Source organism: Zalophus californianus, chromosome 4 (genome assembly GCF_009762305.2).
Source record: "Zalophus californianus isolate mZalCal1 chromosome 4, mZalCal1.pri.v2, whole genome shotgun sequence".
NCBI lineage: Eukaryota > Metazoa > Chordata > Mammalia > Carnivora > Otariidae > Zalophus > Zalophus californianus.
Genome location: NC_045598.1, coordinates 9,027,990 through 9,052,407, shown reverse-complemented (window position 1 = coordinate 9,052,407; position 24,418 = coordinate 9,027,990). Strand labels below are relative to the sequence as shown.

At 59.3% G+C, this 24,418-nt stretch overlaps 1 protein-coding gene across 2 annotated transcripts in view; it reads right to left on the bottom strand.

The window, feature by feature from the left end:
* TNFRSF1B (TNF receptor superfamily member 1B) overlaps positions 1–21,293 on the bottom strand; it is a 33,225-nt gene extending 11,932 nt beyond the window's left edge. For both annotated transcript variants that reach the window (XM_027615369.2, XM_027615378.2), the window contains exons 1-5: positions 21,126–21,293; positions 3,368–3,467; positions 1,485–1,613; positions 691–840; positions 69–162 (exon numbers count right to left, since the gene is read on the bottom strand). In XM_027615369.2, the coding sequence (XP_027471170.1) occupies positions 69–162; positions 691–840; positions 1,485–1,613; positions 3,368–3,467; positions 21,126–21,203 (551 nt within the window). In that variant the 5' untranslated portion in view covers positions 21,204–21,293. The remainder of the gene's footprint in view (positions 1–68; positions 163–690; positions 841–1,484; positions 1,614–3,367; positions 3,468–21,125) is intronic.
* Positions 21,294–24,418: the final 3,125 nt, after the last annotated feature.

The following is a 24,418-nucleotide window of genomic DNA, read 5'->3' as shown; positions in this document are numbered from 1 at the left end:
GCACTAGACCACAGTCCCCCAGGGACCGCCCTCCCTGCTCCTCCAGAACCCAAGACTCAGCCACTCACATCCGGTGGGGCCTGCAAGTGTCTGTGGATGATGTTGTGCTGGAGAACGTCCCTGGGGCACAGGGAGTGCACACCACATCTGACGTTGCAGTTCCTTCAGGGAAAAATCGGAACCCGTCACCAACTGTAACTCTTAGTAGAACAGGCGGGCCTTGGCGCAGGAGCCCTAGGAGAAGCCTGAGGGGCCTACGGACCTCTGTCTGCACCTTCTGCCCCTTAAAACACACTCGTGAGCATGCACACGTGCACATGAGCATATGGACACGCACGCTCATGCACGCACGCACACGCACACACACAGCTGGGCACTTTGTTCTTGAACCAATTCTAGTGACTTCCTGGTCTCCAGGATCACGTGGGTTCATCTTCTGGGGCACCACCTGATTTTCCAGGAACTTCGGGCTTAATCTGATCCCTCTCTGGGCCCCTCAAGGCCTAGCACGGAGTAGGCGCCTAACCTGGCGTGCTGATGGAAAGAACGGAAGGGGTAGGGGTGGCCAGCTGGATGGGTGGCAAGCACCTGGCCACCACTGTCCATGTTCCCAGGTGGGGCTGACAGGTTGACACCCATGAAGGAGAGGCCCATGGGGGTCCCCGAGGACCGCTGGCCCTGGCCCCATACCTGGTTTGGCCATGCCGAAGCCCGGGCGGCACCTGCGCAGCGGCGTGCACAGCCGGCAGCCGTCCTGCCTCCTCAGCGTGCAGTACCAGCCCGGCTTGCAGGTGCAGACCCGGTTCTGCTCCCGAGTGCAGGCTTGAGTCTCCACTTGGTCTACAAGAGCCAGAGGGTAGCCCAGGGTCATCCCTGCCTCCGCCGGCCCCGCATCCCCCCAGCTGGGGGCAGAAAGAACACCGGCCGCATGGTCCCAAGACCTGTGGTCTGGCTCCATCTCCATGATGGCGCGAGCAAGTGCACCTGCTCTCCGAGGCACGGCTTACTCAGCTCTAAAATGGGCACAGTTCTCCCCCTGCGGCCCTTGGCCTACCTGCCCCATGGGGCTGTTGGAGAGGATTTGGTGAGACAGAGGATGAAAATGCCATTGGCAGGGCGCCTGGGTGGCTCAGTCGGTGAAGCATCTGCCTTCCGCTCAGGTCATGATCCCGGGGGTCCTGGGATCGAGCCCCGCATAGGGCTCCCTGTTCAGTGGGGAGCCTGCTTCTCCCTCTCCCTGTCCCTCCCCCACTGCTCACTGTCTCTCTCTCTCAAATAAATATATTAAATCTTAAAAAAAAAAAAAAAAAAAGGAACGAAAATGGCACTGGTAAACAGGGAAAGGCTACCATACAGCCCCATGCTCTGGGGCGTGAAGAAAACTGGCCTGGGGTAATCTGAGCCAGTGTTCAGCTGGAGGGGATGGGCTGCACAGCGGCCAGGGGAAGGTTCCAGGGCCCAGGCCGCTCTCTGAGCCCACTCACCAGTGCTGCAGCGGGAGCCACAGCTCAAGCACTCGGGAACCCAGTTCCAGAGCTGGGTGTATGTGCTGTTCTCACAGCGGGCACACACGGTATCTGAGGTCTTGGTGCAGAACGATCGTGCATGGGAGCCTGAGAAAGCAAGGGCCAGAGGTCAGGGGCTCATCCACCACCCCCCAGAGCCCCAGCGTCCTGAAGCCTGGGTGGGAAGGCTCTTTGAAAGCGTTCCAAGTCCTTCACCGAGCCATCTCACATCTTGCAGGCTCCTAGCCGTCACTTCATCACCACAGCCCTGATGCTCTTAAAATGCCTTTTCCTCTGCTCTTCCCAGATGCCTGGGATTCTACCGCTGGAACTGCCTGTTGCTAGTCAATCACACTTTAGTGAGAACTGGTTTGCTAGCTCCTTTCTTCTTTACAGTTGGCTAAAATTCTCCACCTGGGGGTGTGAACTGGCAGGACAACTAGGAATGTGGTCCCTGGTTTCTCATCAAGGATGAGGACATGGGACTCTTGTGGGTCTGAAGAGAAGGTATGCCAGGAGATGGGAGAACACCAAAGCAAACCTTTAAGGAGTTTCTCTCTTGAGCCTTGAGCCCTATCCTGCCATATTCACTGCTGTGCTCATCCAGTAACTTCTTACAGAGACCTTGCCAGTTAACAGAAAAAGAGCCCCTTGTGAGGTCTCTTAAAATGGCTGTGGGAGATGACAGGTACACGTGTGCCTGCCCACACCTCAGGCTAACGGCTCAAGGGCCCTCCAATGGCTTCCTAGCGTCTGTAGAATAAAATCTAAGCTCTTACCATGGCCCCTGCTAACTTACTCTCTCTGGGCCACACACTGGCCTCACTGTTCCTCAGGTTCACTGTATAGGCTCCCACCTCAGGGCCTTTGCACTTGCTGTTTCTCCAACCCGGCAGGCTGTTCCCTGTATATTTGTATAACCCACTCCCTCACCTCCTACATGTCTCCGCCCAAGTGTCAGCTCTTCAGAAAGGCCCTCCCTGACCACCCCGTACCAGACCACATGTCCTGCTCCATCTGTCTCCATTGGCTTTGCCCTGCCCTGTTTCCTTCACAGCATTTACTCTCTGATAGGACCACACATCTATTTCCTCTGTTGGCTTCTTTGCCTGTGCCTCTATTAGATGCAAAATCCACGAGGGTGAGGATTTTGTCTGCCCTGCTCTCTGTTGTACTCTCAGCACTCAGAACAGTGCCTGACACTTAGATGGCGCTTTATAAATAGTATAGGAATGCATGTATCAACAAACGAGTAGATGGATGACACCAGGAGTTGAGCCACTCAGCTTTCCCAACTGGGGTTAGGCCTCAGGCCCACCCTCCGTGAAATGGGTAAGCACGCACTGATTCGGTCATATATGTACTGAACACCCAACTATGTGCCAGGCACTCTGCCAGGCGCTGGAGATTCAGTGGAGAGCAAGCCCACAGTCCCTGTCCCAGAGGAGCACACGCTGGAGCTGACAAAAGAGGAACCAGGCCATGACCACAGGGTGAAGAGTAGCTGCCATGGGGGATATCCAGGGGCCAGTGGGAGCTGAAAGGAGGGGCCAGATCTGACCAGGCAGTGTGAGCAGGCTTCCTGGAGGAGGGGTATGTCTAAGCTGAGCTCTACAGGAAAAGTAGGAGTTAACCTGGGGAAGGGAGTTGGGAATTAGGCCAGGATGAGGGAACAGAATGTGCCAAGGCCCTGAGGCGAAAGGCAGCACGGGGCCAATTCATGGAACTAGAAGGAATTCAGTTCGAACTGAGGGCCATGACCCTACCCTGCTCCAAGCCCCCCCGCCAAACACACTCCCTGCAAGGCGCCAGCCCCCAGGGCCCCAGGCGTCCAGGAGTCAGGGTCCCAGGCTGCCCCTCACCCGGCGGACACATGCTGCAGCACATCTTGGCCCTCTGGTCGAAGTACTCTCTGAGCCGGCATGTGCTTCCAGGCTCCGGAGCATAGGGGAGTGACGCAACCTGAAGAGGGAAGGGAAGGACAGCCATGAGCACAGCCACCCCTGGATCCTGTCACCCCTAACACCTCAGGATGGGGGTCCTGTGGCCGCGAGTGTTTCGCCCTCTCCCTCTGGTGCTCTCCTGATGTGGGGGCTTCTCCCCTTTGAGGGGAAGGTAGACAGGAGAGTCCCCACCTTCTTTTACTGCCTCTTGTCCCTCCCTTGCGGGCACACGCATGTATGCAGGTGGTGGCACTGAGCCAGCTGGCCCGAGCATCGGGCTAGCCCCTCAAACACTCCAGGGGACAGAGGTGGGGTGCCGGAGCTGCCAGAGGGCAGTGGCTTCAGTCACAGAGGACCACGGTGCTCAGCACAAAGTGGCCCTCTGCCTAGGATGCCTCCTACTCCCTCCTGCACCTGGGAATCACCCCCTTGGTGCTTCCAGCTGAGTGCTGCCTCCTCTGGGAAGCCCTCCCTGACTCCCCCAAGCTGTGTCAGGTTCCTCCCCCTCTGGGCTCTCTCTGAACACTGGATATGGCCCCTTCGGACAATCAGCTCATTATGCTAAAGTGGGGTGGGGGGGTGCATGTGCACCTGCACACGTGTGCACACGTACACGCACATGTGCCCCCACATACACGCATGCACCACAAACATCTGTGACACAGGGGACAGAAATAACAGCCTCATCATCTCTGGACCTCAGACTCCAACAAAGGGCCCACACAGCGTCGGGGCTCAGTAGATGAATGCTGGTTGATGACAATAATAACATGACCATGACCTGAGCACTTATGGGGTACCAGGTGCTGATCCAAGTGCTCCAGGTGCTGTAGGCAGTGGATGCCATCGCCCCCCCCAACTCAGGTCCTCTTGTACCTGCAGGGTGCCCAGCCCCCAGCCGCCCTCGGTGTTGACTGGTAAGGGCCCCGGCCTCCCTGCAGGACCGCCACTGTATACAGTTCATGCTCCAGAGACCCCCCCCCCCGGGGGGTCAGGCTGCAGGGAAGCGGCCTTGGCCTTCCCCTACACACACGCACTGCCTAGGAGTCAGGACTGCCAGAGCCTTGACCGGGCCCTGCTGCCAACAGCTCAGGGCCAACAGCTGGAAGTCATGGGGGTGGGGGCAGAGATGACCCCTGGGGCTGGGGTTCCCTGCGACAGAGTGATCTGTGGCTCTTCCTGCCGACACGCCTTTGCCCCAACTGCCTCCTCCACCTGGAACAGCTTCACCCTTCCTCGGACAAAATTCCACATATGTCTTCTGACAGCAACCCCCCCCCTTGAAGCCTTCTCAGCCCACACGCCACCCTGAATCATCACTCGGACCCAGAATCCCGACCTCCTCCTTCAGGGCTCCTGGCAGACAGGGCTGGGCCCCCACTAGCTGGGTGTCCTCCGAGCCTCTGGGTTGGGTGTAACTCTTTGTTACTACTCTGGAGCCTGGCATGTAGTAGGTGTTCAGGGGTAATGAAGCAATGGGCTTCATTACAATGTCATTCCTCGAGGGATCCATTCCAGCACCACAGCCACGAAGCATAAAGAGGGGGTGCAACCATCACCCTGGCCTGGCCCTGAAGCCCACCCTCCATCCCAGGGCCAGTGCCAAACCCCTTCTAGTGAGGCTGGGAAAGACACTGGCTAGCAAGGGAAGTGGGAACCATTCTGCAAAACACAGAGCCTAAAAAAGTGACTTCCATTCCCATCTGGACTACAAGCTTGCATGCATGCACGCACGCGCGCGCACACACACACACACACACACACACACACACGTTCAAGCTTGCATGCACGTGCGCACGCACACACACACACACACGTTCAGTCCGAGTCCTTCTTCCTTCCCCGTTTGGCCTGGAGCAGGCTGGACAAAAGGGGAAGGGAGCAAGGCCCCTTATCAGGGCGCCTCACATTTTGGGGGTGAGGCTCACTGTCAGTGTCCAAAACATCTGGGGGGTCTGCCCTAATGATGTTCCTAAGGACCCCCACCCCAACAAACGGGACAGATGCTCAGGGAGTGGGCCCAGGAAACTGCACTGTAACAGAAAGAGAGAAAGAAAGAGAACCCCCAACCCCAAGCGATTCTGATGCTCTGCTGCTGAACATACCCGATTATCTGGCATGCCCGGACAGAGCAAGATGACCTGGCGGGGGGCACAGAGGGAGACCCAGAGATCAAAGGCTAGGGGAGCCCCTAAACCAGAGAAATCATACCTTCTGCAGCTCCCTTTATACACACCATTCAACTGTGTACCAAGCATAGCGGAGGGCCTGACTGTCCCCCGTGGCCCCCAGATGGGCCTTCCTTGCGGGCTGCAGCTGTGTGGCTTCCCGAAGGGAAGGGGCCGTGTCTCTCCCTCTGGCTGAGACCCCCAGAGGCAGCTGTCTGTCCCGAGGGCAGGGAGGGCTACACACCCTTCTCTTGCAGCCCCCCGCCCTGCAGGGTGGCTAACACAGGCGTCAGGGACCCGGCCCAGCACACCGTGGGCTTCATCCCCACCGGGACCCTCAGCGGTGACTAGGAAAGCCCCTCACTCACATGGCGCTGAGAAGCACCGGGCCAGTGCAGCTCCAACTGGCAGAGAAAAACTCTCAGCCTCAGGGGCGGCCCTGGGAGGCCAGCCCTGGCTGGGGCAGGAGGATTTCCTGTCAGGGTCCAAAAGGCCTGATGGGAAAGGGCCCTACCCTGGCCAAGCCTGTGCTCTCTCTCCACCCACAGGCCAAGGGTTCCTGGACAAAGATAGGCAGCAGGACCCCACAGCCCCCAGGCCACTGCCTGGAGGCCTCCCCTCCTGGGCCTTTTCCGGTCAGAATCTTGTTATGAACACCCTTCCCTACACTTTCTCCTGCTGCTGTGTGTGATTCCAGGGCCCAGGGGCTGGCAGCAGGCAGAGGAGGTCAGCCCTCCCTTGAGCAATCTCCAGGCCTGTTTATCCTTTGGACAAGAAAAAAAAAAAACAAAAAACCAACCACAGCCCTGTCACGGCTTAACTATGAGGAACAGAAAGCCCCTCTGCAGAGCAGGACAAAAGGTCACTCCCTCCCTCTACTGTGGAGCTCCCCAGAGCAGAGGCCCTGCTGACCCACAGCCCCAGGAGCCCCAGGAGCCGGCCTCAGGTCACCTCAGGAGCCACATGGGCCAGGGGTCTCTGGATGTCCCCAGAGCGGGGCAAACGGGCTCTGGGCAACGCAGGGCTACAGAAGCTTCTAGATCCTTTGGCTGGTGTTGGGGAGTCTCAGACTCACATATCACCCACCCGCAGGGAGCTCTGACTGACATTTTAAAATGAGGAAATAAATTGGATAGTACTTAATTTACTCAGCAGTTTAGCAAACCCAATCTTCCAAAAATACAAGGTTCCCAGGTGAAAATCTGGAAATCACTGATGACTCTTAACTATAACAGGGGAGGCCATCTGTGACCCAGTGTGGGGACGGGGGACTGGAGAGAAGGCGGATGGGCGGGTGGATGGATGGGATTGGTAAATAAGGGGGGGAGAGGAAAATAGATGAAAGGAAGGAGGGAGGGAGGGGGGAAGGGGAGGGAGGGAAGGAGGGAGGAAGAGAGGGAGGGGGGAAGTAGGGAGGGAGGAGGGGGGTGGGAGGTGAGGGAGGACGGGGTGGGGGTGAGGGAGGGAGGGAGACGGGAGGGAGGGAGGACGGGGTGGGGGTGAGGGAGGGAGGGAGACGGGAGGGAGGGAGGGAGACGGGAGGGAGGGAGGACGGGGTGGGGGTGAGGGAGGGAGGGAGACGGGAGGGAGGGGGGAGGGAGGGAGGAAGGGCCTATCTAAGATCTAATGCATGAGGCACCTGTGATTGTGGGAAATGGAGGTGGAAAGAAGCAAAGGCACCTCCCTGGTCTCCCAAAAGTTCTAGGCCATTCCAGGGGGCCTGGCTGGTGGCAGGGTGATGGAGGACCAGGCACAAGGAGGCCATCAGGGCCCCCGCCTCACCCACCCTCACCTCAAGGTCAGCAACTCCCTTTTCTCTGCTCAGCATGGGGCCCCCTCCTCCCAGGACGGGAGAAACCCGCGGAAGGGAGCAGCTAACATGCGCTGAGCACCTGCCGTCTCCCAAGAGCCACGGTATGCGCCAGACCCACGGTCCCACAGAGTCTCCCCCCTGCAAGGATCCCAGCCGCCCAGAGGTGAAGTGACATGCCCCCCACCCCCGCCCCGAGGCTGGCGCACAACAGCGCCACTCCTTGCTGCCTCTTCTCCCGCCTCCCTTCTCTCGGGAAGGTCCCCAAAACATGGGACCCAAGCTTCCCTTTCCCCTTGACACAGATCCAGGACCCCAGGTGTGCCCCAAAACTCAGCACACCCTCCCACCACGTGGCCTCCGTCACTCGTCCAGCTTCTCAGCTCTGGCCCTTTGAGGAGGCAGGAAAACGACGGGATATTCGCTAAGCACCTACTATGCGCCGGGCCAGGCCACAGGCACTTTATGGAACCCTACTTCCACCCCCAAAAGCAGGTGGGCGCGGGCCCATCTCACAGCTGGCGGAGATCAAGTCATTTGTCTGAGGTCATCCAAGAAGGATGGGGTGGAGCTGGGATGTGACTCTCTTCCTGGTCCCGCTGGAGAACTCCTTGGTCCCCTCCTCAGGACAGCTGAAGGAGCCAGCTCCTCGTCCCTGGGTCACCGCCGCACCACCACCCCTGTTCATCTACCTCCGCGCCACGCAGGGACCGGGGCCCGGGCTCAACAGGTTCTGCCTGTCACTCAGGCTCTTCCTCTCTCACACACACACACACACACACACACACACCAGTGCAGGGGACCCCTCTCGGCCTCAGGCCACCATCCTCTGACCTCAGCTCTGACCTGGTTTCCCAGGGGACCCCCCCAGGAACCTCAGAACAGGCCGGTCTTCCACAGCCCGCAGGGACATGGGCCGCCTGAGAGCTGGCTCCTCCCACAACTGCCTGTGTCACTGGGCTCCTGAGAGGACCCGTCCTCAGGCTCGGCTGGTGCCGAGCGCTGGAAGGATGCGTGGGAGCCCCGTTAAAGGAGGATGGGGCCCAGAAGTGGGGGCAGGATGGAGGTGCAGCCGCCGGGGGCCGGCAGGGGCCTCAGACACCGCATCTCGGCGACCTCCCATTTCATGGTGGAGAAAGTCAGGGACGAGAGCAGAAACGTTCATTCACTCAACAAACGTACCAAACCCTTGCCCATCCAGGTGCTGCGCATTACTGCATTGACTACACCCCAGTGCCTGCCCTGCCTGGGGCCAGAAGGCATCGGGAGAACGGGTTTGGCTTGTTGTAGGCCCAGCTAGGAGGCGGCCGGGCGGAGGCCCGGCAGCTAGGAGGCAGAGTGGCGGGGGTCAGGGTAAGGGCGCCGGACACAGACACAGCGCCCCCTCCCAGGACTCGCTCCAAGCCAGGCATCGCGCACGCCTCACCGCCCCGCTGAGTCCTCATCCCAGCCCTGTGAGGTCAGCGCTGTTACTAATCTCAAGTCACAGATGGAAAATGTGCCTCAGATGGTCTCCTCGCCTCCAGCCCTGTTTCCTCCCCAGCATCAAGCTGGTGTCTTCATCTCCCCTCTCCCCCTCCCGGTAAGACAGGACTTCAGCGCCCCTGGGCTCACCCAGAGGTCTCCCTGTCCTACTCAGGCACTCCCTCTATGGTGGGCAGTAACCGGCTTCTCTGTGCCTCAGTTTCCTTGTCTGGAAAATAGCGCTGTGGGCCTGCTTGATGCTCTAAGCCCCTTCCAGTTCTGGCTTCTCAACGACGGGTGTCAGGAAGCTCAGGCCCCTCCACAGACCTCAGAGGAGTGGGTGGGTGAGTGGGTGGCCCGCCCACAGGAGAGGCGGAAAGACTGAATGAGCTGGGAGGTGGGGCGGGGGTGTGAGGCCAGGCTGAAAGTGGGTCCGGGGAGGGGCTCACAGGGCCCCGCCCCCACCCCTCATTCCTTCTCCCAGGGTGAGGGCAGCCTGGGCAGGTGGCCTCTGGGAGGAGAGGGGCCCGAGATGTAGAACCCGGCATCTTGGAGGAGCACTAGACTGAGGTTAGAGCATCTGGGTGCACACGCTGGTCCTGGGTGACTTGCGGGTGTCACTTACCCTCTTGGAGCCTCTACACTGTCACCTGTAAAAAGGCGACACATAGGCCTTGCCCTGCCTCCTCCTGGAGCGGTTGTAAGAACAAAGGCAGGGGGTCTGAACTCAGGTTCACCACCTGCTCCCAGGGGGGCCCCCGGGGGAGCCCTCAGGGTCTGCAAAGGTCCTGAATTACAGACTTGTGTCAGACAGAATATTAGAACTGGCTCCTTCTGCTTGGTTTCAGCTACAAATGGACAAGGTGAGGACAAGTTGCCCGGGGCCCGGGCGGTGCTAGATGGCTCATGTGGGCCTTGCAAAGGAGGGGGTTCCCTCCCACCTTGAGGCCAAGTGTGGGGAAGCTGACCTGTGCTCCTTGGAGTTACAGGGTCACCCATGCGCTAATCCCAGGCCTAGTCCTCGAGGAGATAAAGTCAGGAGACCGCGGCAGGCCAGCTGCCATGACAGTGGGGTGGAGGCCTCACTGGGGCAGAGAGAGAGGGAGAGTCCCACGGGCCAGATGTGAGCTTCCTGGGGTCGTTGCCTCAGGTGGTCCCAAAGAGGCTTCGCTCCAGGGGAACACCTGCAGGGGTGACAGGACCCCAAAATAAAGAGCCTGGGTGAGTGGCCAAAACCCAGGGACGCAGAGTCCAGGAGAAGGGACAGTAATATGGCGGTGAGTTCCCGAAAGCAAGTGAGCCTCAGAGACCTGCCGGGGCCAAAGCCATGGCCAGACGAGAGTCACCTGGGGAGTCAGGCTTGCCTTTTCCTGCCCGCTGCCCCCTCCCTTCCTGACCTCCTCCCCACTCACTCTGGTCCTGGAGGGACCGGGGAGGAAGAACCAGTTCAAGGTGGACACTGCCCCGGGGCTGTCAGCCAGCAAGTGGCAGAGGCGGGTCGGCCTCGCCAGTCCGAGTCTGGAGTCTGAGTCCGCGCTCTCGGGGGGAACGGGGCAAAACCTGGCCCAGATGACTTCCGGTCTTTCCCTGCTCCTGGAGCACGGCCTGGCCCCGCATGTACCCCAAGGTGGCGGCCCTCTGTCCCTTCTCCTATTTATAAGTAGACAGTGAGAGAGCGGAAGGCAAAGCAGGGCAGGCCCGGGGAAGGAGAAGCGGCTCCCACCAGGCAATGTCTTCCCAGAGCACTACAACTCTGCACGGAGCCTTCTGCTCTTCCTGTCAACCGTTAGCGCAACATCTTTGGGGTCTTCAAGGCTTTCGAATTTTCTGGAGACCCGACCCACCCCACCCCGCCCGAACTTAGATGCCAGTATCGTTGGGAAGGGGTCACAGCGCCGGCCTCCCCCAGGAGCACCGCTGGGGGCGGGGAGAGGGCAGGAAGGGGGGAAGGTGGGGAGAGACCCCAGGGAGAAGCTTCAGGCTTTGGGGAGTAGCCTGCGCCTCTCAAACCAATCCTTTTCACAGAGCCAGAAAGACAGGGAGACTGTGCAGACCCCGGGGAAACGCCTACTGTCTACACACAGCACTGGGCACCGCATGCATTCTCTCCTTTATTCCTGCACCAACGCAAGGAGATCGCTATGACCCCGTTTTAGGGATGCAGCGATAGAGGCCTCCGGAGCGTCCATGCTAAGTCCAAGAACAGGTAGCAAGTAGCAGATGGGAGCTCATCCCAGCCACGTCTGCCTCCGTGTCCTTGGACAGTTTCACGCCTTGTGGTCTTGTCCCGCTCCTTTGTTTTATAGAAGAGGGGCCCCGAGAGGGACAGTGACCCCTCTGAGAATACTCAGTGAGCAAGGTGCGGGGGGAGGCAGTGACTCTCCCAGAAGGGTCTCCAGGGTCCCAGGGCCAGAGGCCACAGCTGTGGGGAGGGGCGGAGGCGTCTGCGAAGGACACCGGGACCCCACACAGGTGGAAGCCCTCTTCGAGCAATAGAGAAACCCCATCATTTGCATGGTAGCCCCTGGGACCCTGCGATAGGGTGGGAGGCGGCAGAGCCGTCTGGGGCTCCATCTTGGGGGCTCGTGGGAGCCCCAGGGACGGCGGCGGGGGGCGGGGGGCGGCACAGCCACATCAGGCCAGGCCGACCCGGGGGCGCCGCCGGGGCCGGGGCAGCGGAGGCTCGTCTGCCGTCATGGACAGCAGTGGCATCCGCGTCAGGCAAGAGGGACCACATCACAGGCGGCGGCCCAGGGGTGACACATCCCCCTCTCGGCCTCCTCCTGTGATGTCGCTTTAGAAGTGAGCCAGGGGCAGACAGGAAGCTCGGGCTGGTATCCGGTTCTGGGGGCCAGGTTTGTGCTCAGTGCCAGGGCTTGAATCTAGCAGGGTGTGGCCCCTGCCCCCGAGGAGCTAGTAGCAGAGGGCACCCCTTTCCATCCCCCCACAGCCCTACACGCACCGGCCTGTCCTGTCGGCGTGGCCTCCTCAGTGTCCCTGGCTCCTGTCTCCCCTCCCTTGGCGTCTCCCGCCAGCTACAGCCTCCTCCCTCTTGGTCCCCAGGCTTTCCAGATGGACCCAAAGCCACCTTCCTACAGCCAAGTCTAGCCCGGTTTAAACCATCCTGCAGCCTCGGTTCTGTCATCTATAAAATGGGGACAAACACAGTGCCCACCATATAGGGCCAGTATGATTCACCGGTAGTAAGAGCGCCAAGCGTGACTTGCGGGGGTTTTTATTACTCATTGCTTTAGGCCCAGGACACAGGACACAGCAGGTGCCTAATAGATGCTGAATTGTTTAACAGAAGCAAAAGTCTTTGTTTCCAGTTAGTTGAAATGAGTTGGAGCCCACATGAGAACGGGGCAGGAAATGGCTCACAGAGAGAGAAGGAGATGTCTGTCCTTAGTTGGGGGAGACCAACTGGCAGCTTTCAGAGAAGAGTCCCTCCCAGGCACGGCGACCAGCATTACATCTGGGTGGTGGTTTACGTGCAGAGGTCTGGAGCCCGACCGCCTAGGGTGGAATCTTGGCCCTGCCTCCAGTGAGCTGAGAGCCTGAGCACAGAGCTGAACCCCTGTGCCTCAGTTGCCTCTAGAATGGGGGTAGTGATGGTCCCCCTCCCCAGGGGCCTGTGAGGGCTGAGGGCTCAGGGAAGGCATGAGACCCTTGCCCGGCCCCGTGAAGCACCCCCTGGATGTCAGCCCCAGCCCCAATGGGAAGTGACAGAGACACCTCCGTCCCCACCTTACCAAGGGGGCAAAAGCGAAGCGCAGAGGAGCGCAAGGCCCCCGGGTACTCTGGCAGCAGAGCGAGGCCCCCCAGGAATCCTGCCCCCTGCCAGTGGGGGGCACATCACCTCTCACACTACACCTGGGATGAGTGGGTCAGCCGGAGCCCAGGTAACCAAGGCCAGGGTCAGTCACCCTGTGGCTCCCCATGACAGCTCCAGGAACACCTGGCTCCGGCTGGGGCAGGGCTGAAGGCAGATGCGCCTTGTGTTTCAGGATGGGACAGAGAGAGACAGCTCCTCTTCCTCCTTAGTACCTCTGTCCCACACTAGGTCTTGGGTCCAGTCCAAAGGCCCCTTTTCCTCCCTGAAGCCTTCAAGCCTTCCTTGCTCTTCCTCTTCTGCTGCGAACCCCTCAGCCCAGGGCTCTGGCTTCAGTGATTACACTCTACCTCATCTGGCCTGCCCGCCAAGGCCAGAGTGACCTTCCTACATACTCTGCTCTAGTCACTCCCTTACTTGAAAACTATCAGTGGCTCCCTATTGCCTCAACCCCAGCCAGGCAGTGAGGATGGTGTCGAAATAGGGACTCTGGAGTGAAGCTGCCTGGCTTTGAATTCGGACGCCCCCCCTTATTAGCCAGCAGCATGAGAGTTTGTTCAAGAAATGAGGTTAATAAACATCAATCTTTTCATCCACAGACAGTACACATTTTGGGGGACCTGTTGTGAGGAGTAAGTGAAATAAGACACGTAAAGTGTTGGGCGCCTGCGTGGCTCAGTCGGTGGAAGCGTCTGCTTTTGTTCAGCTCAGGTCATGATCTCAGTGTCCTGGGATCGAGCCCCGCATCGGGCTCCCCGAGCAGGGAGCCTGCTTCTCCCTCTGCCTCTGTCCCTGCCTCGTGTTCTCTCTCTTGCTCTCAAATAAATAAATAAAATCTTAAAAAAAAAAAAGAAGAAGAAGAAGAAGAAGACATGTAAAATGTTTAGGAAACACTCCCCACATCATAGGTGCTCCCACTTTCTAATGTGATCTTTACGTTTTTTACTACTCGCGTTCCCTGGCCCCAAACAGCTGATGGCCTCCTGTGCCATCGCCGTACCGCACGAGGCTTTAGCTCCCGCCAGGACAGTCTAGCTACTGTCCCCTGCCATTCCCGCCACCACGCCTCCCTCCACACCACTCCCCACCCTGCCCACCCTCGGGGCTCAGCTTTTAGAGGGATCCCTGTGTGGTCCTTGCAGGAGGAGGACCTTCCAGGAGGACCCAGAAGAGGACAGGGTGGGGGGGGGCAGAGCCAGGGAGGTGACAAGAAAAGATGGGGGCAGTGACCAAGGGGCCCGGCGAGCCGAAGCTGGAGTCTCTGCGAGTGGCAGACGGAAGCCCCGGGCTGTGGGCCGGCAGGAGGAAGGACAGACAGGGGTGCCCAGGACGCCGGTGCGCAGCCTGCTCGCTAAGGTAAAGTGCTGGGAGCCCTTCCCAGGAGAGTCCCTGTCAAGTCCAGACGGAGCCTCAACGGCACTCCACCCTCTACCCAAAGCCACAACCCCCACCCCTGCACCACCTCCCCCAGTCTAACATTTGGGGCCAAAGGACTCTAAGGCCGGGGTGGGCGAGGTCCCTGCTGATCTCAGTGTCCAGGGAGGGCAGCTGAGCCAGGACCAGACCCCCAGCTCCCAGTCTCATGCTCCAGACCCTCCCGCAGCCTCTGGCGTCTCTCCTCATAGGCATTGGACAAGGCCTCCCATGGATGGCCCAGGAGATACCGGTGCACAGCCTGCCTGTCCCCAAATCCCTCCCTACTCCACTCCCCACCCCCCTCCCAGGCCCACTCAATTCCCTGAACCCATGGCCACGGCAGCCATACCCACTCAAGGCCGAGCTCAGAGTGAAACAGATGGGTGGGCCACTGTCTGGACAGCAAAGGAAAACAAACAAAAGCCCCTGGGGATTTCTACCCTGTCTCTGGTCGGAGCGGCTGGGTCAACCCAGGGCCCGGCTCCAAAGCCGGGGACAGAGCAGTGGTTTGCCGGCCTCTTGAGGACCCAGCGCTCCAGAAACAGACTCAGCCTGTGGCTCATGAAGTCAGTCCGCATTCCACGCTGCCCATCTTCCCCACGCGTGTCCACTTGGCGTCTGCTACCAAAGCAGGGAGGGTGGCGGCCGCCTGGGGCCCGGGAGGTGGGTCCTGCAGCCTCCCTCCATGCCCACGTGCATCACTTGGTGTGAAAGAGCTGGCTGATGGGGCTTCTCGTTCTAGAAAGCGAACCAACAGTCTAGTGATCATAAACCTGCACAGGTTACACTGAGACATGGCCCACACACACACACACACACACACACACACACATACACGCAAAGGAGACGTGGAGGCTCAGAGACGTAGGGCAATGTCCCAGTCGGCGAGAAAGCAGGGCAGAGGCAGGACCACAGCGGCAGCCTGAGGCCTCCTGGGCAGCTGTCCCCCCACTCGGCTCCCCCCGCACGGCTCACATTTGGGGCAGAAGGAAATCTACACTTCCGAACCCCGGTCGGTAAACAGACACTTCCTCCTACTGGGTGCGCAACCCGAGAGCCCCAAACCACAGTGACGTCACTACCCCCACCCATGACCTCACAACACGCCACGGTGGAAAACGACCGCGGGGCCCACAGGGGTGGGCCCTGGGCTTCAGCGTCCCAGCCCCACCGTCGACAGCTCGGCAGAGGGGGACAGATGCCCACAGCCCTGGGCTGTAAAGGGGGCTGGCAGGACTCAGAACCAGCAGGGAGGGCTGTGTGCCCATCACAGGTGACAAAGGGCTTCTTCAAGGAAACCGTCACTCCCCACCCCGGCTTCCTTGAAGCTGTGGGTTCTCAGACAGCAGGCCCTGCAGTGGATGCCCACAGCACTGCCTTACCCCCAGTCTGGGGCCCCGAAGGGTCTGGCTTTTAAACTTTGCGAAGGGGCAGGGAGGCAGGAAACCCATGAATCCTGTGCTGCCCGAAGATTCTGCGTCTGGCCTCAGAAGCAAGCTGACAGGCAGCCAGGAATTCTTGATGCCAAGGGTGCCTGAGTCAAGGAAATCATGCCAGGCCCAGCAAGTGGGACTGAGGTCAGCAGGGAGGCACTCTGGGAAGCCAAGACACTAACAGGGGGGGGCGCTGGGCTCTTCTTCCTGGGAAAACTTCTGGAACCCCTTACCCCTCAGTCTGTGGCCTTTGTCAAGCATATGCGAAGCTGGCACTTTCCCAACATTCCAAAGACAGTGTTGGGATCAGTGGTGCGAGGTTTTATGGAAGGGGATGCTGGGCCCCAGAGAAGCTAAGTAACCCGAGCAAGGTCACACAGCAAGCCAGGGAACTCTGCTCTCCTGACACCCAGGCCAGGGCTCCTTCCTGCTGTCTTGGCAGTCCCTTGGAGGCTGGAGAAAGGACACCATGGCCTCAGGGGGTCTTCCACAGGGCGCTCCCTTCTCAGGGTTACAACTAAACAGAACTTCGGGATCACAGAGGTTAGAAATGGAAGAGATTTTAGAGATAGCCTGGAAGGCCCATCTTGCAGGCGGGGAAGCTGAGGCCATTGGACCCCCCCCATACTGTGCCAAGTGTGCCCCCTCGCTCACCCTCAAATGACACAGAGCACCTGTAACTCATGAAAGGAGCAGGGTTGTGACTCCCTGACCTGCCCTCCCTCCCCGCCAGCCATGGCCACATGCTCGGGTCCGCCCAGCGAGGGGCATCGGGGCAAGAAAGACCGCCAGGAAAAGGCAGGCGGCATGAGAGCTGCGCTCAGGGACGCTGGGCAGAAGCTCTGGGCAGCCGGAGGTCTGCCACCCACACCCTGGGGCCCCATGGCTCAGAGACAGAGATTCTGACTCCATGGTGGTCCCCACCTCAGCCCAAGCACCGCCCCACGACCCAGAGTCAGGTCAGGCCCCGCAAAACCACAAGTGCTCAACTAGCCACCGGGGAGCTTTGTACGGCCTACGAAGCACTTTTAACCCTGAAGTTAAGCCAGGGAGGTGAGGGTTGTACCCATTTTACAGATGGGAACACAGAGACCCCCAGAGACAGAACAACTTGCCAACAACACACAGTCTGTAAACAGCAGCGTAAGGATGTGTCTGTTCTGAGGCTTGGACCCTTCCCCTAAGTCATCAATAGTGCTTCCCCCTGGCCCGCCAGAGTGGCCGGAACTGGGAGCGGCGGCATCTCTACTCTGTTCCCGTTCCCCTGGTGGCACCCCTCTCTCCTCCCTAACCCCCAGCTTCCCTCCCTGCCCGCTTCTGGGCAAGTCACATGCGTACCAGGGCCCTGAGTCATTGCCCGTGGGTGGCCCTGTCACGAGCTCGGGTGGGGAAGTGAGGGACAGGAGGGAGCACTTTAGGGAGAGCACCCCTAGGCTCAGCAGACCCAAGCTCAACATGAAGAGGAGCCCAGAGAAATACCGGAGACAGAGGGAGACACGCTGGAACCCAGCCCTGCCACCACTGGCTTTTCACAGTCTTCTGTCTCATCCATAAAACAGGGCCATGATAAAGGTCAAAGGAATATTGTTGCTCATTTAGTCAGTACTTTTTAGCACCTACTACATGCCAGGCCCTATTCTAAGCTAGGGGTTCTCAACGAGGGCAATTTCTCCCCCAGGGGACATTTAGCAATACCTAGTGACATTTTTAATTGTCACACAACGAAAGGGGGGCTACTAGTGGCATCGAGTGGGTAGAAGCCAGGCAATGCTGCTAAACACCCTACAGTACACAGGACGGCCCCACAACAACTACTGGATGTCAGGAGCGCTAGAAACCCTGTTCTAGGCTGCGAGTCTACAGCGGCAAGCGGGTCCCTGCCCTCACCATGCTCACATTCCAGGAGGAAGATGCAATGAAAATGAGAAAGACACAGAACAGGCGATGGGTGTTATATAAGAAAACAAAGCAGGTCGGGGAGGGAGAGCGCCCGGTAGAGAGCTTTTTTTAGGCAGGATGGTCAGAGAAGGGCTCTCTGAGGAGATTTCATCTGAGCAAAAAAAAGTGGAGTGAATGAGACTAGGGGATATCAGCAGGAGAAGCTTTTCAAGATGAAGGGCAAGGCAAGTGCAAAGGCCCTGAGGCAGGTATGTATGTGGCATGCCCAAGGACCAGAAAAGCAGCCAGTGTGGCATAAAACTGAGAACTAGCGCTAAATGTAAGACACACACACGCGCGCACGTACCATGGTTGGCATCAAAATCTCACCCACCCCCTGCACTGGATGGTCAGGACCATAAACTACCTCCCAGCCCTGGGGAGGAACAGTGCTCCAGGAGCCCCTGGCTCAGGCTCCAGGATGGCAGTGAGGGTCACTACCCGACCTAAAATGCCAGGCAGGTTCTCAGCCATCTCTGCTATAATGCCTTTCACACCCACTCGGCTCTGTGAGGACAGCAAAGTGGGAAATACTTTCCATGTCCAGAGACAGGAAAACGGAGGCTCACTAACTTGGCCTGCCTCACAAGGGCAGGTAGGGGCAGAGCCCAGGTCTGTGACCATTGGCGATGTGGCTCCTGGAGGGCTGGAGCCGGGTCATGGGCATCTCGAGGTCCCCAGAGCCCAGCACTAGTGGGCCTGGAGTAGGTGTCCATGAATGTTGGGGGAATGAATGAATGGCATGCATCAGGGTGCCTGGCCGCCTGCCCACTGCCCTCTGATGGAGTGCCCCACCACCAGGCCACATCCTCAGTCAGCACCCAGGTCCCCCTCTGGGATGTCAGGCTGGGAGCAAAGGAACATCCTGGGGCAGCAGGTACCCTGCTCACGCATCTCCACACCAAAGGCCATCATCCCCAGGCCAGGCTGGGAGTCCTAACCTCTCCCCTTAACTCGAGCTGGCTCCAGAGCCCTGCATGATGAAGAGGCAAGTGGTGAGCCCTCTGCCTCAAGACTTTGCAGTGGGAGGTGGGCCCAACCCCATCCCCAGCAACGAGCAGGCAGACAGCCAGACAGCTGGGGAACCTGCCTGCCCACCGCCATCAGAGGGCACCAAGTGCTCACCTAACCTGCTGGCTTTCCTGCCGAATGAATGAATGACTGGATGAAGGAATCATGCTTTCTACACCAGCCAGCTTTTAAAGGAGGCAAAAGCCCTAATGGCAGTGAGTCTGCCACACAGGCAGCCAGGCTGGGTCTCCTGGGAGCTCCTTCTGCGACTACAGAGTCACAGCCAACATTCCTAAGGACACAGTGAGCGTGCGGGACCTGGCGGGGGCAGGAGGGGCATCCAGACACGGGGGGGGGGGGGGGGGGGGGGGCGGTGATAGCGAAAGGAGCTCTGCAATCAGGCGGACCTGTGTTCAAATCCCCGCAGCCCCCGCCCCGCCCCCAGCTCTGCATTCCTGGAAAATGCCACAGCCTCTCTGGGGCTCAGCTTCCACATCTCTAAATGCGAACCGCAGCATCCCCATTTTAGGAGTTGCTGTAAGGAAGCTTCCAGCGAGGTGCTGTACGGAAGGCCTAGGACAGTGCCTGGCACTTCGCTCCCAAAAAAAGGAGCTACTGTGGTACTAACAAGGACGAGGAGGACCCCACCGGCCCTGCACTCCAGGAAATTTCCACCTGTTGAGGTAGGTAAGACACAACTAGATTAAAAAGCAGAACAGAGTCTGTCCTTGGGCGGAACAAAGAGCCGAAGATCCAATCCAGCTGGGAGAATGAGGAAAGGCTTTCCAGGAGAGCGGAGGCATGTGGGAAAGGCCCTGACGGAGGAGGCAAGGGGAGGGCCACGAGAAGGGGACAGCTCGATGACCCTATTTCACTGGATGTGGGGTACGGATGCAGGCAGGTGGCAGAAAGAACCCAGACCCTTGACTCACTCCAACCTGGGACACCGGGGGGAATTTCTCCCTCCACCACTGGGAGCCATAGGAGGCTTCTCAGGCAGGGACAGAGGAGCGAGGCCACCAAGGAAGACCAGTGGGAGAGGCGGCAGGGTCCAGGAGACCAGCCCCAAGGCGGTGGAGACAGTCCCGGGGGGATGGAGCATGCTGGTCAGGAGGGCTGGGAAGTGAGAGGCACGGGGGACCCCTCATACTACTCCAGGACTCGGGCCTGGTGTCCCACAGAGAAGCCCTGTACCTCTTCCCCGGGGGGGCTCCCATGACTCCAGGGTTCAGGAGCACAGCACAATACCCCTCAAGGCCTGAGTCTGTGACTTGATCCTGCGTTCAGGCTCTCAGAGCTGGGACTCTCTCCTGACCCTCCTCTGTTTTCAGGACCACCTCTGGGGCAGCCCCCCAGGACACATCCTGGCACCCTCTGCGGGTGAGTCAATTCTGTTCTGACAGCCTCCAACCTCTGCCCTCAAGAAATGGACTCTGAGGTTCACTCTAGTCGCATCCAGTCAATCACTTTGCGTTACGAGCATCAGCCAATGTCACCTGCCACCCTCCTCCAGGCAAGACGTTCACCTGAGCCGGCACACCACACGTCCATCAGGATGAGCTCAAGAGGAAGGGACGAAGGCACACCTCCTCCCCAGTCAAGCCAGGCGGGGTGGAAGGGGAAATGCCCCCCTTTAAAGGAAGAGCGCCCCCATGCCCGTCCATGAAATACAAGTTCTCCGAGCCCCTGTTTGCCTCCTTTGTGAAATGGGGTTACTCTCTATCTTACCAGACTATGGAGACAGCCAAAGAAGGCAAAGGATGAGCAATCCCTTTGCAGACTCTACCTTGCTACTGCGGTGGGTGCAGGTAATATTGACCAGCTCCTCTGGGGCCTCTGCTTTCTCCAGGTTCCTGGAGTCCCTCAGGGGCCCCGTCTGTCTTTGGGAACCAGCCCAGAAGTCCTCCCTCACCTCCTGTGTCCCCAGGGCTCAGCCCAGAAGAACCTGAAGACACTGTCTCCTCCCCATTACCCAGAGCCCACAGAGAACAGGCTCTGAAATGGTCGCCGGACACCCCAAGTCGGCCCTGGGGAGGGGGTCGGTGCAAAGAGCACGGGGACAGCCCACGGTCCTCCCGTGCCCTTATCAGGCGCTTACTGCACACCTGACCCTGTTCTTTCAGGCGCGCAACCCCGGTATTTCTAAGAAAGAGGAAAACCATAGCCCAGAGGAGGAGGATATCTGAAAAGGGTGCCGGCGTCCGCCGTGAGGACAGCGCCCCAGTACCGAACCCCCTCCCCCACGCCGCGGGAGGCAGGCAGGGGTGTCCGAGCTGGGGTCCAGGCTCCAGCGGGGATCAGCCCAGGGACGGCTGGCCAGCCCCCAAACACTCGGGCCTGCGGGGGCGGAGGGGCCGGGCTGCGCCGCGGGGACCAAAGTTCGGGTGGCCCGAGCGCACGTGTGCCACACCGGCCTCGGGGGCCGCAGCGGGTGTCCAGGCGCGCGCGCGCGCGCCGTGCGTCTGGCCGGCGGAGGGCGGCGCCTCGGTCGCCCCGAGCCCCCGCACGGCACCCCGGAGGGAGTGGGGCGGGAGCGCGGCCGGGGTGCCCCGGGATGGGGGGTGCGCGCCAGCCGGTGGGCGTGAGGGCCGCGCGAGTCACCCACCTGGGCTGGCACGGCGTGCCCCGCGCCCCAAAGCTGCAGTCCGACGGCCAGCGCGGCCCAGAGGGCGGCGGGCGCCATGGTGCGGGGGGCGGCGGCGGCCGAGCGCGGGCGGGTCCGGCAGTCCCTGCCTGTCGCGCCCTCGCGCCCTCGCGCCCTCGCGCCTCCTCTCCGCGCTCCGCTGCCTCCGGCGCCTCGGACGGAAAGCGAAACCCGCGCGCGGGCTGCGGGAGGGAGGCAGGTGGAGGGGCGGGGCGGGGCGGGGCGGGGCGGGGGGCGGGGCCTCTACGCCACACCTCCTCCCACGCCCCCTCCCCGGCGCGCCGCCCCGCACCCCCACCCCGGCTCTCACCCCGCCCCCCGCGGGGCCCAGCTCGAACCCCGGCTCCACCGACCGACCCGTGTGCCGGTCGGTCCCGCCAGCGCCAGCCACTCCCAGCCCTCGGGGACCTCTCAGCCTCCTTCTCGGACTCCCCGCTTTCGAGTCCGCCTCCCAGCAGGTTTACTGCTGCCGCCAGGCTGTGCCTCTCCACCCGGCCTGTGTTCCCCCTACCCCTCCCACCTCCTGAGGCACTAACTTGAAAAACATCTCACAAAGGTGCCACTAGCTCTGGGGGGACCGCCGGTGTTCTACATAATTCAGTCATTTAGACTAGAGCCAGACCACTTGAGTGAGTCTCTGCATTACCCTCATAGGGTTACATTTTCTGAAGATTAAAAGCTATATATTACATATAATATAGTATATATTATATGTGTGTGTACGCTTACAAAATATATCTGTAACTTAATAAACTGTGTATACTTTATTAGCCGCTATGACTATGATTCACTTGTGCATTTATCCTTAAACATTTTTTTTTTTTTAAGTAGGCTCCATGCCCAATGTGGGGCTTGAACTCACAGCCCTGAAATCAAGAGTCCTGCGCTCCACCCGGACTGAACCAGCCAGGCCCCCCTATCTTTAAACATTCTTCAAGCCCTTCTGAGAGTGGGCCAGACCCTGCCCTGCCTTCCCCTGTCTGGGTAACTGACAAGTAAACAGAAGCTGGGGCAGAAAGCCATCCAGGGAGTTGAGGGGGCCCAGAATGGGGCTGGCTGGCTTCCCTAGGGCTCATATCATGATTGAGCACCCACTCAAGCTGCCATCTTACTTTCTTCCTTTGAGTGGCAACTCTAATGCAAAGGCCAGCCCTGTGTGGCAAGAACGTCGCCCCCCAGCCCTGGGAGTCCTTGTCCCCAGCCCAGAGGACATTTCTGAGGAGTGAGGTGGGCAGGGCGGCAGGACACTATTCTGTTCCCCCGTTCCCTCACCGCAGGCTGCCCAAGAGGTTCAGGGACCTCTCCTCTGGGCCACCAGCCCCGATGATGGAGACGGCAAGGATGGTGCTTCTAGGCGCTGAATGAATGAGAAACTGGGAAGTGACTTGTGGGGTGGAAAATCCCACCTCCTGACCAGGAGTCTGGGAAATTACCTGGTTCCCAAACATTTCTGAGAGATAGGCCCTGATGAGGGTGCCACTAGCACAGACCACAAACTGAACTCCGCGTAGAGAGTCAGCCTCTAAAACGAGCATAAAGATTTCTTCTTTATGGCCCTTACGAGTCTCACCTGGGAGTTTTGAGGACTCCCTGATCCGTAAGAGAGAGCCAAAGACCAGGAATGAGGTGTCACCTGGTGGAAGCAGGGGCAAATGGTTCTCCGTGGATGATTCACACACACCTCAAACCCAGTGGGTCCCATGGACTCATCCCCACCAACGGCTCCCCATCCCAGTGAATGGCACCCCCACCGCCCAAAAGTTGGGGATCCTTCTGGGATCCCACCTCCCAGCCCAACTCCATCAGCTGGATTCAAGGCGTGGGTGGCAGCTAAGTCAAGAGGAAAGCAAACCCTATGCCTAGTGATTCTCTTAAAGGGTATCTGGGGATGTCTGCGTGGCTCAGTCGGTTAAACACTGACTTTTGATTTCGGCTCAGGCCGTGATCTCAGGGTCGTGAGATTGGGCCCTGCGTCGAGCCCTGTGTCGGGCTCCGAGCTGGGCATGGAGCCTGCTTGAGATTCTCTCTCTCTCCTGCTGCCTTTCCTCAACCTCCTCAACCCCACTTGTGCTCTCTCCATCTCTCGCTAAAGATTTTTTTTTTTTTTTTGGACAGAGAGAGACGCAGCGAGAGAGGGAACACAAGCAGGGGGAGCGGGAGAGGGAGAAGCAGGCTTCCCGCGGAGCAGGGAGCCCGATGAGGGGTCGATCCCAGGACCCTGGGATCATGACCCGAGCCAAAGGCAGACGCTTAACAACTGCGCCATGCAGGCGCCCCTCTCCACCTGTCTCTCTCAAAAAAAAAAAAAAAAAGGTGTAAACTTAACAAGAATATATATTATAAAGATATTTAATACAGAGGAATTAGTTATAAAGATGTTAGAGGAATTAAAAGAACAATTAGGGGAAGGGAAGACAACCCTGAGATTAGCAAATGCAAGAAGCCACCACCACCTCTAGGGCTGGAGACAATGCTTCCTCAGCCAGGAGCCAGGGCATGGGGGGGTGGGGGGGGGATCTGGAACTGTGGAGAAGACAGAGCCTCTGCAGGAGACAGCACATGAAGTACAGAGGGAAATATCCTGGCTTCTCCCTTCCTCCCTCGCACTAATCTCCCACCAGTGCCTCCCATTGGCCAAACCTAAGATGGAAAACATTTGACAAAGGAACTTGGGAAATGTCGTTTGTGGGGTCAGCCCACTGCCTCGGAGAGCAGAGCAAGGGCATGGCAGGAACTGTTCCTGAGCACAGGCCACCAGCTGGCACTTGTCCAAGGAAGGAGGCGCAGTCCCCGTGAAACTTGCTGTGCGGGTCTGCCTATTCCTAGCCTCTGCATGAAATCCTGGGCAGGTCCTGTAGCTTTTCCAGGCATCTCAGGCAAGAAACAACCCTCAGTCCTGTCCTGGGAACTCATCAGAGCTCCAGTCTCTGACTGGGGGGGAGCTTCTCCCCTTCTCCTGCTGAACCCAGGCTTGGAAACTGTGTCGGAGGGGAAGGATCTGGTGACTTCTCTCTTTGAATCTGCCAGGTATGGTTGGGGAGAAGCTCCCCCAAACCTTCCCCAACCCTCTATGGGAACTACAGGTGTCACCCTGCTCACATTGGGGCCTTTTGGAAGCAGTGTCTGGCTCATTCTCTGGAGGCACTTTTGTAGGCATCTTGAAGGCTTTCTTGGCAAGTCCTCTGACCGCAGCTGCCCGAGCCTCCTGCTGGCCACAGCTGCCTACACTCCCTTGCCTGCAACATAAATGGTGG